The 14467-nt window shown below is 35.5% G+C and overlaps 1 protein-coding gene across 2 annotated transcripts in view; it reads right to left on the minus strand.

Annotated features, from left to right (window-relative positions):
• Window positions 1-14467, minus strand: part of LOC136027581 (exosome complex component 10 homolog) — a 291574-nt gene that overhangs the window by 262115 nt on the left and 14992 nt on the right. The window contains exons 1-2 of one of the 2 annotated variants that reach the window (XM_065704974.1): window positions 11125-11145; window positions 6726-6859 (exon numbers count right to left, since the gene is read on the minus strand). In XM_065704974.1, coding sequence (XP_065561046.1) covers window positions 6726-6859; window positions 11125-11130 — 140 coding nt within the window. In that variant the 5' untranslated portion in view covers window positions 11131-11145. Of the gene's footprint in view, window positions 1-6725; window positions 6860-11124; window positions 11146-14467 lie in introns of those variants that run through there. The other variant, XM_065704964.1, reaches the window with a different exon arrangement.

Raw genomic sequence — 14467 nt, forward strand, 5'->3', positions numbered from 1 at the left:
TTTGAATCAGTGGAATGGCATTGATTTTTTTTTTCAAACATTTACGAATAAAATTACAACTGTTATTATGCCCTTTTAAGAAACCAATTGCAGGCACCTAGCCCCCCTCCCCCGTCCAATTTTTGCCCAAAGACATCTGATCAAAATATTTTGAGAATTGGCTTTTATGCTGATTCTAAATATATATATATATATATATATATATATATATATATATATATATATATATATATATATATATATATATATATATATATATATATATATATATATATATATATATATATATATATATACATATATATATATATATATATATATATATATATATATACATATATATATATATATATATATATATATATATATATATATATATATATATATATATATATAGATATATATATATATATATATATATATATATATATATATATATATATATATATATATATATATATATATATACCTAGTTGGTGGGGGCGCTTCGCGCCCTCTCCCAAGCGTAAGTATATATATATATATATATATATATATATATATATATATATATATATATATATATATATATATATATATATATATATGTTTTTACTACGTAAAACTTGCGAATATACAATATTCTCCGCTGTTCCATAGTTGTGTCCCTGTGAATAAAGATATATATATATATATATATATATATATATATATATATATATATATATATATATATATATATATATATATATATATATATATATATATATATATATATATATATATATATATATATATATATAACGAAAAGAGAAATCATAAATGCAGCAGCACAAACACATGAAAAAAAAAGAAAGAAAGGAGATAGAAGGAGAAAGGGGAAACTGTTTTCCTAAATTAGTGATTAATATGGACCAGCACTTGAATGAGGCCTTAACCCTACTCATCCATACCACCACGTAGGTCAAACAACATAGCCATGCACAATCAACCATAAAGAATAATCCATGGACAGGCAGTCATGTCGTCAATAAGTATAAGTCGTCATTTACCAAACAATAAAAACAGTAAATACAAATAATTCAGAGGCAACAACCCAACACTAGGGCTCATCAGGAGAATACACTTGCCTATAGGGTTTCGGCACTTTAAATTCTCTACCCAGTCAAGTGTTGTGCCTACCACAGAACATGTGAGCAGGTAATATTTAGATGTCCATATGTCAGATACAGATTCTTCAAATCTAGTCTTGAGACTTAAACTGATTCTCTGTCGGCTTTGTTCCTGGTCACTGTAAAAGTAAGTCACACAAGAAACTATAAATGTTGAATTCAAATCAGAAATCTGTTGGAATCATTAGAGTAAGTGGCAGCTATGCATCTTCTTCCCTGAAATTCCCATTAAAATTTCAGCTTTCAGTTTTTTTTTTTTTTTACTTTTCATTGTCTTTCCACAAAAAGGCATGCATTGTAGCAAAGTTGTGGTGGATCAATTTTTTGTAAAAAAAAAAAATGGTTGGCATATCAATTTTCAATTAAAATGTGCATTAGCATGCTTGGGAGATTAAATGTTGAACAAACTAAAATTATTCTTTGCACCACATGGAGCTACCCTGCACCACCAGGTGACCTGAGGGAGAATGAACTTCTCTGTCAGTGTTTGTTTTTTGTTGCTGTTTTTTATTTTACCCTAACCAAGGCCTTCATTGCTTAAAATCCAAGTTGCTTTTTGTGGAAAGACTAATTTTAAATCTTCTCACTCTTAAATGGCTAATTTTGACACTATATAGCTTTGGTTGTGATTCCAAACGAAAACAAGCATATTCATAAAAATGAAGTCAGGTTCAAAAGGATAGGATTGTTAGCAACTTATCTTGTTCCAAAAATTACTTTTATTTGTGTTGGCAGAGCATCACCAGAGTTTTATCCTGTGTTTTTTTTCTATGCTGTCAATTTCAATAAATTGCATTCAAGTGGAGAGAGTCTAATCTCAAAGTGGTAAGGATTTAACCTCTGAAGTTATTATGACATTGTGGACCTCACTCTTAATTGGTGAATAAACATGACAGTTTGGAAACATTGTCATGAAATTGATAAAATGCAAAGAAATATAGTTCTGATTACTAGAGACTTTGCATTTTGCAAAGAGAAAATTTTACCAATATAGTTTTATTGTATTTTTATATATAGTTAAGGACTATGTCTTGCTTTGGAAGGGGAAGGGGTGAAATTATAAGCTCAGCAGGGTAAGGATTTATTCATTTTTCTAATAAAAAAAAACACAAATCTAAGAAGTGAGGGTACACTCCACAACACTCCATGTGTTGCAAGGGCATGCAGCACCACAGCAATGTGTGGCAGGGGTCAGCTAGTATTAAATATATGCTTAGACAGGACCTTTTGAGGATGCTGGTTTTTTAATCAGCATATAGAACCCTCAAACTTGAATGACTATGGAATTTAGGCTGGTTATCAACAAATTTGTCTTCTGAAGCTGAATTCAAGAAATGGCAAATTTTGAAGTGGTGCAGGAGAACAAGTATGAGGCAATCTTTTATAGCTAAAACATTCAAGTTCTTCATCTAAACAGAACTGATTTCTCTTATGCTCAATCCTTATGAGTTATTAAATAAATAAAAAACTAATTGTTTTAGCTGAAAGTAAGGAGCGAGTTTTTAATTGTTTTAAAAAGTAGAATTGTGGCAAAGAGTCAAACATTAGCGTAAAGAGCGAGGGATTGCGGAGGGGACAACCCATTTCATATACGGAGTTTATATGTCGTTTTAATGTCGCTCCTTACTTTCAGCTAAAAAAATTAGTTTTTTTTTTATTTAATTTCCGAACGTTTTTGAATTAATGCATGTTTGGTTTTGGCTCTCCGCACATAAATTATTAAAATGAAATTTGTATATTAATTCTTTTTTTGGCTAAATGGCTTTTTCTTAGTTTTGATCAGACGGTTTTGAGAAATAAGGGGTGGAGAAGGTCTAGTTGCCCTCCAATTTTTCGGTTACTTAAAAAGGCAACTAGAACTTATAATTTTTAACGAACGTTTTTATTAGTAAAAAATATACGTAACTTAAGAATTAACTTACGTAACAAACTTTCATAATCTTATATTTTTATTATGTATACGAGGGGGTTTGTACCCTCGTTAATACCTCGCTCTTTACACTAAATCGTAAGTTTTGTCCCAATTCTTTAAGAATGACCCCTGAATCAGAAAGGCCGTAGAATAAATAGTTGAAATTACTAAAAATACTTTAGCATAAAGAGCGAGGTACTTATCTCCTCCTAAATACCTCGCTCTTTATGCTAAAGTATTTTTAGAACCCCTCATATGCGTAATAATCTCTGTTCGTTTTAAGTTTCAATGCTACTCCTTCCTTTCATTTGAAAAAACGTTTTCATGTTTATTTTTCATTGTTTTCTTATAGTAATGCTAGAAAATCCTGCGCCCTTTTCATTGAATTTTTCTTCCCCCATGACAGATTCCTCCAAGGAAAGATCCTCCAACATAGCCCCCTCTCCTCAGCCCCATCCCCAAACAAAATAAAATCCCCCTGAAAACGTCTGTACACTCCCAATAACCATTACTATATGTAAACACTGGTCAAAGTTTGTAACTTGCAGCCCCTCCCCCAGGGATTGTGGGGGAGTAAGTCATCCCCAAAGACATAGTTATTATGGTTTTCGACTATGCTGAACAAAATGGCTATCTCAAAATTTTGATCCGTTGACTTTGGGAAACAAATGAGCGTGGGAGGAGGCCTAGATGCCCTCCAATTTTCTTGGTCACTTAAAAAGGGCACTAGAACTTTTCATTTCCGTTAGAATGAGCCCTCTTGCGACATTCTAGGACTACTTGGTCGATACGATGACCCCTGGGGAAAAAAACAAACAAACAAATAAACACGCACCCGTGATTTGTCTTCTGGCAAAAAATACAAAATTCCACATTTTTGTAGATAGGAGCTTGAAACTTCTACAGTAGGGTTCTCTGATACGCTGAATCTGATGGTGTCATTTTCGTTAAGATTACGAAAATGACACTAAGACTACGACTTTTAGGGGGTGTTTCCCCCTATTTTCTTAAATAATACAAATTTTCTCAGGCTCGTAACTTTTGATGGGTAAGACTAAACTTGATGAAACTTGTATATTTAAAATCAGCATTAAAATGCGATTCTTTTAATGTAGCTATTGATATCAAATTCCATTTTTTAGAGTTTTGGTTACTATTGAGCCGGGTCGCTCCTTACTACAGTTCGTTACCACGAACTGTTTGATACCAAAATACAATGAAAATATAATACTTCATTAACACAATTATGTTATCTTCCAAAGGTTAGGTTAGGACAAGTCTAATTGCCTCTTTTTTAGTCCTTGGCAAATCTCAAATTTTTGCTTTAACATCCATGGTCAGACACTATAGCCTAAATAAGTCAGACACTAATAGCCTAAATAAGAATTCTAATGATACTAGCCTATTTTGTTTTACAGAGATGTTAAGGTAAATAATTTAGCTAGGTAAAACATTTATAGGTAAAATAATTTAGCTAGGATGACATGAACACACCACCCGATGCCCTTTCCTATGCTCTTTCATTGTTCAATAATCCTTTATGGAAAAATTCCATTTTGAACCCGAAATAGGGCCTTGAAAAATAAAACAGTCCATTTGCAAAAGTTTAAAAACATGTTTCTAATAAATAGCCTACTCTCTGCTGATAAAAAAACTGTCATTCTAGGAGTGTTTATTTTATTTTCCTTGGTCTTTAATAACAAGATGTTATTTTGAAAACAAATTTGTAAAAACCTTTGAAAAGAGCCCCAAACCCCTTGAAAATGACATAGGCTTAGCATAACTGACATCATTTAGAGGGGTTTCTAGCTCTTTTGAAACATTCCCACAAATCCGCTCCCAAAATAGGCAAACATCTTACTATTGGCCTAAGGAATATAATTGAATATATTTTTTGATATATATATATATATATATATATATATATATATATATATATATATATATATATATATATATATATATATATATATATATATATATATATATATATAATTCATTAAGTATATTGTTACCCATCAAAAGCTACATGCCTGATAAAATTTGCCTGATTTAACACCAGAAAACATCTAAAAACATTAAGTCATCTATTGAGAAACATACCATCAGATTGAGCATATCAAAGAGCCTTTTTGTAGATGTTTCAAGCTCCAAGCTACAAAAATACGGGATTTTGTAAAGTTTTTTTTTTTTGCCAGAAGAAAGATCATGGATGTGTGCTTATTTGTTTGTCGTTTTTTCTCCAAGTGTGATCGTATCAAAACAATGGTTCTAGAAGATTAGGAGAGGGCTCATTCGAACGGAGATGAGAATTTCTAGTGCCCTTTTTAGATACCAAAAACAATTGCGGGCAACTAGCCCCCCTCCCCACCCCCTTTTTGCCCAAAGACATCGGATCAAAATGTTAAGATTGCCGTTTGTTACAACATAGTTGGAAGGTGTAACAAATATGTTTTTGGGAACAACATGACTCCCCAGAGCCTCTGGGGAAAGGGCTGTAAGTTACACAACTTGGTCATTATTCGCATATAGTTTTGTTATTGGAAATCCATGGAGATTTTTTTTGGGGTGGGGGTGGGATCGTCTGGAAAGGTGAATTTTCCATGGGGAGATTTTCTGCGAGGGGGATTTTCTGGAAGGACGGGTCCGAGGGAAACTTTGCAAAGGGGGTTGGAGGAGGGTTTCCTGGCATGATTTGAAAAACGGCCAGAAGATAGATTAGACAAACAAGAAGTTTTTTCAACTGAAAATAGCAAGCAACATTATAACTTTAAACGAACAGAAATTAATCCGTACATGAGGGGAGCTGTCTCCTCCTCAATCTCTTCCTCTTTATGCTAAAGTTAAAATATTTGCTCAAATACAAGACAAGTATTTTACAAGACAAGTAAAATACAAGACAAGAGTTTCAAGGAGAACTCTTCTAAAAGAACTTTCAGATTTAAGCGTAAAGATTGAAGGGTTGAGGAGGGGTTCAAACTCCTCCACCCCCTAATACACGGAATAGCTCCCGTTCGTTTTGAGTTTTAATGTTGCTACTTACTTTCAGTTGAAAAAAAAAACTGTTTTTTTTTTATATGTATTCCTCTTCAGGTTCAGTGTGGCAACGAGGACGAACTTTATGCAAACAAACAAAACTTAGTAGCTGTAGAGTAACCAAGACATAGATCACAGAAACTACCACTTTTCAGGAATGAACAGACTTAAGGTGGAGCCAGGGCGCAAAAAACTTTGTTTTGGTGCCTAGTTACTTTAAATGATTTTAAAATCTCGTTTTCCATTGGTTAAAAGGATAATTTAATCAACTGCTGGCGATTCACAGGTAGTGTTGATTTTATGCTTAAGGTAATAACATAAATCATATATTTACATCTAATTTAAATTAAGATGATACAGTTATGCTTCAAATACCATCAAGCATGGGCGTAAAGGCAGACCACGTACAATCAGGGATGTATACAAACTCCCAGAAAATTGTCTAGAAGAAAATGAATTGCCAAGGAACCTCTTTAAAATGTAACAGAGACTTCAAAGAAAGCCTCTAGACGTGACTGAAATTTGAACCATTTCAACAGAATGACATTTAAAACTACGATATTCTCCAGAAAAGAGGAGCAAGAAGTAGGGGAGTTTCAAATAAAGCCAATTAAATGAAAACTTACAGTTCAATGACCGTTTCTTCATGCTTCTTAAGTATTTTTACAAATAAAGGATAGCTGACACACAAATCGCGTTCAGGTCCAATGGGAAGAGTGTTTCCCCATTTCACGCATTCCATCACACCTTTAAGAATCTCCTGAAAAAAAATAAATCACCATTAAACTGAGGAACAAAAACACAAAAGGCCTGGGCTAACTCACCAACCTATAATTTGGCCAGTGGGCCGCATATGGAAAATTGATCCTCGTCTTGCAACCTAAAATTCCTTTTATGAAGGAAACGCAAGGCAAGAAAACTGCAAGTAAAATATTACTATCGTGGTCCTGAGAAACTGTAAAATCATAAGATTTAAAAAGGGTCAAATCCAGAAGACCCTATGTGTAAGTGCCACTTGCCTTGCGCATGCGTCATCGATTTTCAGGAAGGAGGACTGCACACCTTCGAGGAAGAGTTATACACCCTGGGAAACTAATTGGATAACTTAGAATTTGCATTTTCTGGTTTTTTGACCCTCTTTCGGCCGAAATTGAGTTTTTGCTTTTTAACACAAAGTGGCCAAAAATTGTACTTTGGCATGGTGCAATCTCTTCGGTCGCTTAAAAAGGGCATAAGGTATTGCGATTTCCGTTCAAATAAACCTTTTCCCACTATTCGACTATCACTGCCTTAATATAACCACCCTTATCAGGAAAGAAGAGACATCAATGCTAGCCATATACAAAAGTGATCTTCCTTCTTGTTCATGTTGGGGACTGAAAATATCCAGCTAAGGCATTTTAACCATAGCGGTTTCAATGACATAGTTTTATTTCACATTGACGTCATTTTCTTGGGGTTTCATGCTCTTTTTTTTAGAAATTCTCACAATTTGCCTAAAAAATTACAAATTTTTACCCAATAATAATTTACCCAATAAAATAATTTATTATTTCTAAATTATAGTTCATGGGAAAATCTTCCGCAATACACAAATTATAATAAAACACACATTAAAAATTCTGTTTACTATGGGCTGTTGTTTACTTTTTACCAGATTGCAGCTACTACTGCAATCTGGTATGAAACAAAAATGATCACTCTTCAAATTACACCTGCAAACATGCGGTTCGAAATTACCTCGATGATTTCTTTAAAACAGTCAAAGGGTACAATAAATATGGCCCCAGGGGTGAAATAATCCCAAAATCTATGGGTCAACTGTTGTAAGTTATACAAGTTGTCAATTGTACAGATAGGTTTTAATAGCGAAAAAAGAGAATATATTTGATTTGGGTGTCTAATTGACTTGAGTAAGTATAAACAAGAGCTAAGAGCTCATATGGCACTTATGACGAGGCAAGAAGAGCTAAGAGCCAAGAGATCATATGGTATAAGCTCTAGGGAAATTCTATGAATCAATAGATTGATTTAAAAGGAAAATAAGAGGCTTAATGCCGTTCAATATTTAAAATAAGAGCTCTGAGTCAAGATGTCCTTACAAACATCAAAATTCATTAAGATCCGATCACCCACTCGTATGTTATAAATACCTAATTTTTTCTAATTTTTCCTCTCCCCTTAGCCCCCTAGATGGTCGAATCTTGGAAAACGACTTTACCAAGTCAATGTGTGCAGCTCCCTGACACGCCCACCAATTTTTATCGTCCTAGCACCTCCAGAAGCACCAAACTCACCAAATCAATGAACCCCTCCCACCAACTCCCCCAAAGAGAGCAAATCCAGTACGGTTCCGTCAATCACGTATCAAGGACATTTGCTTATTCTATCCACCAAGCTTCATCCCGATTCCTCCACTCCACGTGTTTTCCAATATTTCCCCCTCCGACTCCCCCCAATGTCAAAAGATCTGGTCGAGATTTGAAATAATAGCTCTGAGACATGGATTCCTTCTAAATATCAAATTTCATTAAGATCCAATCACCTATTCGTAAAATAAAAATACCCCAATTTTCTCATTTTCCAAGAATTCCGGTTTCCCCTCCAACTCCCCCCAATGTCAGAGGATCTGGTCGGAATTTTAAATTAGAGCTTTAAAGCCCAAGACCCTTCTAAATATCAAATTTCATTAAGATCTGGTCACCCTTTCGTAAGTTAAAAATACCTCAATTTTCAAAATTACCCCCCCCCCAACTCCACCAAAGAGAGCAGATCCGGTCTGATTATGTCAGTCACGTGTCTTAGACAGGTTCTAATTCTTCCCATCCAGTTTCATCCTGATCTCACCGCTCTAAGTATTTTCTAAGATTTCCAGTTCCCCTCAACTGCCCCCCCCCCAATTACACTGGATCCGGTTGAGATTTAAAATAAGAGATCTGAGTCAAGAGGTCCTTCTAAATATGAAGTTTGATGAAGATCCGATCACTCCTTCGTAAGTTAAAAATAATTTATTTTTTCTAATTTTTCAGAATTAACTCCTCCTAGCAAATAGAGTGGATCCGTTCCAATTATGTAAATCACGCATCTAAGACTTCTGCTTATTTTTCCCACCAAGTTCCATCCCGATCCCTCCAATCTAAGCGTTTTCCATGATTTTAGGTTCCCCCACCCCAGACTCCCTGCAATGTCACCAGATCCGGTTGGGACTTAAAATAAGAGCTTTGAGACACGATATTCTTCTAAATATCAGATTTCATTGAGATCCGATCACCCGTTCGTAAGTTAAAAATACCTCATTTTTTCTAATTTTTCAGAATTACCCCCCCCCCCAACTACCCCAAAGAGAGCAGATCCGTTCCATTTATGTCAATTATGTATCTAGGACACATCCCATCCCTCCACTCTAAATGTTTTCCAAGTTTTAGGTTTCTCCCTCCCAGCCCCCCCCCCCAATGTCACCAAATATGTTCGAGATTTAAAATAGGAGCTCTGAGACACGATATCCTTCTAAATATCAAATTTCATTGAGATCGGATCACCCGTTCACAAGTTAAAAATACCTCATTTTTTCTAATTTTCAGAATTAACCCCCCCCCCAACTACCCCAAAGAGAGCGGATCCGTTCCAGTTATGTCAATCATGCATCTAGGACTTGTGTTTATTTTTCCCACCAAGTTTCATCCCGATACCTCCACTCTAAGTGTTTTCCAAGTTTTAGGTTCCCCCCTCCCAACTCACCCCCCCCCCCAAATGTCACCAGATCCGGTCAGGATTTAAAATAACAGCTCTGAGAAACGATATCCTTCCAAACATCAAATTTCATTAAGATCTGATCAACCGTTCGTAAGTTAAAAATACTTAAATTTTCCTATTTTTTCAGAATTAACGGGCCCCCCACTCCCCCAGATGGTCAAATCGGGAAAACGACTATTTCTAATTTAATCTGTTCCGGTCCCTGATTGGCCTGCCAAACTACATCGTCCTTGCTTACCCGGAAGTGCCTAAAGTAGCAAAACCGGGACCAACAGACCGACAGAATTTGCAATTGCTATATGTCACTTGGTTAATACCAAGTGTCATAAAAATATTACAAAACAATAAAAAATAAGCAAACTTTTGGATACAGCCTATAACATACTGTTTGACAGGGCGGCATCCAAGATTTTTTTTCAGGCAAAGAGGGGGGAGGGGTACCATAAGAATATTATTCAGTTTTTGGGGGGGTAGGGAATAAATAGGTTTTTTGCTTGCGTTTTAAAAAGCAGTTTACAAGTCGGAGAAACATTTGAGGTGGAGGCAGAAGTTTCAAATTCAGTTATCTGCCCTGGATTTAGCCCAACTATTTGACTCCTTACTCAACATTCTTTCCCAATATAATATAAGCTGAAGTTGCATCTCAGCTTCCCCTATTTCCTGGACATAGTCCTAGACGAAAATATAAGTTATCTACATAGTCCTAGGTTACACCCAAAGAACTTCCTGATTTTTTTGCCGCTTATATTCTGTAAATTGTAAAAAAAAACTACGTTCAGATAGAGACAAAATCTTGCTGTTACTGATGGTACATTACTTTTGGCAATTTCTATTTATTTTATTACAAGATTTCTTTTAAGAACTGAACCTTATAATAAAGGATAGTATTGGAATAGTACCATTCCATTCGCAACACAAAATTCTTCCAAATATAATGGTTTCTCCAGTGAAATTACAGTCTGATCCTACCTAATACCAATTTAAAAAAAAAACAGCCCAACAAAACCAGTAAATATTTGCTTGAAAAATAGGATTATATCTGGACCATTCAAGGGAGGGGGTGGCTGGATGCAATTACCACGGTAGCAACTATTATATCTGAAAACAGTATTAGATGGTGGCTCAGGTGGTGCAAGTCCTTTGTTATTGTCATGTTTAGTTCAAAACGGATTTAGCAGCAAGATTATCATTTCAAGTTTGGTTTCACTGTTCATTAACTTCTGTTTTCATTCATAGCCTACAAATTTTTATTATTAAAATTTGACATCTTACAGTCATTGTTACCAAACACTTTTTACTGAAAGTGTTAGCTTTTAGCCCAAAACTGTCTTTGGTACCATTTAAAAAATCACAACAGATCAACCTTTAAGATTTTTTTACCCACTGAAGTAAATAGGGTTATTACAAAAGCCGGCAAATGATAGCCATCTGTCATCTCTCCAGATGTCAGATGTCATCTCTCCAGATGTCAGATGTCATCTCTCCATATTAAAAAAATACCTAATATTAAATTAGCAAAAATACATATGATGCCAAACTCTGAACGGTTTTAGGTGGTAAAATAAAAAAATGAAACCTGGTAACCATTTTGTACATGAGTTTTCCGAACTAAACATTAATACAATAAAAGAGCAGTTAAACATTAAACATTAATACAAATGCAAACTGACAGAATAAGCTAAATTCTGCATACATACTGGGGCTAAATCTGGCGTCATTAGGGGTGGGGGGATGGAATTCAATTGTTAGTTAGGCTACTTACAGGACAAAATCAGAAACAATCAAAAGAAATACACAATTTGATTTCCCATTCAACAATCAAAAAATAGTAGTTATGGGTGTCACAATTGCATCCCAGCCCCTCCCCCAATTGGGCTAGATATAGCCCTAGGCAGACAAGAGCCTGTATGTGCAAACTTCTGGCTATAGCCTAAGGTAGCTATATCCTACCCCATAAGGGAGGAGGGCTGGGATGCAGTTTGGGACAGGAGTAATCATTATATTTGTAAAAACATTACCTGAAGAACCTAATGGTATTCTTCTCTTTTTTTTTTTCCGTACCGGATTTCTGTCCTTTAAGTAAACTAACCCAAATTGTGATGGTAGCAAGCATTATATTTGGAATGAGCCTTGAATAGTAAAACTGTTTTTTAATTACAACAATCAGCTCAGGAAAGGCCATGTACAAGATCGATATCTATTTAATGAGCAAACTTTTAAAAAAATCTTATGCATTTAGTGTCAAACCACAAACAATTCAACCAAATGCTGTGCATACTGCATTACATGTGCATACTGCCCCACGAGTACTGCTCTCTCTTTCAGAGACTGTATGAACAAATGTCAAGCTGTGTGCAAGTCAACAGGAAACAGAGCCAGCCATTCATTCGTCATTATGATTTGGCACTCATAACAAACACCCTCAAAGAACTTAGTGGAGCGCCGAATCATGAGAAAATAAGTTAACACAGTTGTGCTCAACATCAGCTGGGATAACACAAAAACCATGATTATTGATCCACAATCATCTCAACCGCCTTCCCTCCTTCCTGCAGTTGAAGTATACCAAACCAAGTAGCAGCCGTGAGAGACTTCACATACCTTGGCTCCATTCTGTCAAGTGATGGATCAGTCAAGAGTAAAGTCAATGCATAAATCGCCAAGATAGCTTCCTTCCTAGCAAGAACAAAATTTAGAGCAACTCTGCTGTGAGCCACCTAAAAAGATGCTTATTGTATCTGTAGACTCAGTCTTAACATACAGCATAGAAACTTGGCCAACAACCACCATGACTATGGGGAAGGTAGATGCAGCTCAATCCAAAGGACTTCAAAAGATAGAGAGAATTTCCAAGTACAATTTTATCAGCAAGGCCAACCTTACATCCCATAAAACACAAATTCTTTTCTCCCTGGAAGTTGTAATATGTAAACTGAAATCTTCAAATGCTATCTTCTCTAAATGCTGGAAGGATCTCCCTGTTGCATTGCCCATAATTTCAACCCCATAACCACCTGGTGGACACAGAGATAAGATCATCCAAAAAGAAGATACTCCAATAGTCTACATCAGTTCATAAGCAAGACAGGAATAAGACCTGAAGATGCAAGCATCAGCCAATCTTCAAAAGCTCCCTAAATCTCTTAACGTTTAGAATCAGCTTTCCTAGGATGAAGACCAAGTGCAACATAAGATGACCAAATTTTTGTTGAGGTTGGTAAAATAACAGCATTAGGTGTGGCTTCTTTTACTAGTTCAGAATCTTCGAAGCAGTTCCTCAGTCGTTCCTGTGCAAAGTCAATGGTTCTTGAGTCAGTTACTGAGCAGGAACTAATAATAATAATTTCATCACTAAAAGTTCTTCAACTGGATTTGACCAAATTCCTGCTAAATTAATTAAACAAATTCTTCCGTTGATTATTACACCAATGTGCCCCTTCGTTAACCAGTCATTCAAGCTTGGAATTTCCCTCTGCATCTCAAGTTGGCATGACTGATAGCACTATTTACAGGAGGTGATTGGGAGGACCTGGGGAGCTGTAGGCCTATATCTCTTCCGTTTTTTTTTCTAAAATATTTGAAAAGTCTATGCGAAAGTGTCTGCTGAGTTTCCTGGATGCAAGGAAGTTTTTCATCAGTACCAGTTTGGCTTTCAGGAGAAGTACTCAACAGAACATGCATGTAATATGCTTCTTCATTTTACAAGACAGTCTCTAGACCCTGGCCTTATCCCTTCAGCAATATTCCTTGATGAGAAAAAAAGCTTTTGACAGCCTTATATGGGAGATCTTTCTTGGTAAGCTATCACATCATCATGGTGTTTGTGGAGAAACTCTGTCCTGGTTTTCTTCATTCTTAACTGGCCAATCCATTGCAGTTGAAGCTTCTGATGAGCATGTTCTAGTTGAATACGGAGTACAACAAGGCTCAGTTCTTGAATCATCCTCTTTTATTATATATGTCAATGAGCTCTATTGACTATTTAGAAACCCACAATTTAATTTATGTTGTCAATTGTGCCAGAAAGGAGATGCTGAGGTCGGAGCCTTGGCTATGCCTGGTCAACATGAAGAACTCTTTGCATTTGCTGACAACAGCATCCTGGGGGCTGCAGCATCTGACGAATCATCCCTTATCCTCAAGCTACAACTGATGAGAAAAAACATATATCAACGGTTTGATGTAAATTTATTAGCTTTGAATGTAAAAAAATTGTTTTTTCTTATATTCTCCCACATAGGCAAAATCTGCCCTACTGTGACAGAGCTTCAAACATCTAGGGGATCCATATCCTACCCTGCTTACTGGTTTGTTTGTTTCTTTGGGGTTCTTCTAGATGAAAACCTATCTTTCAAGCAGAATAATGAGTTGATGAGGTTAATGGTTTCCCAAGGCCTTGGAATTATCCAGAAGTCAAAGTGAGTCTTTCCTTTCTCTATCCTTTGTCTATTCAGTGATGAATAATAAACAAACCCATGTGGCTGCATAAATTTATACCCTGGATTAAAAGACATCAAACTGTGAGATAAAACTGTTTTTTCTTATAATTTACATTGTTCCTATTCTTGCTGTACCCTAGGTGTCAATTTAAGGGACCTACCACAGTGTTGGACTT

This window comes from Artemia franciscana, chromosome 1 (genome assembly GCF_032884065.1).
Source record: "Artemia franciscana chromosome 1, ASM3288406v1, whole genome shotgun sequence".
In the NCBI taxonomy this organism is placed as follows: domain Eukaryota; kingdom Metazoa; phylum Arthropoda; class Branchiopoda; order Anostraca; family Artemiidae; genus Artemia; species Artemia franciscana.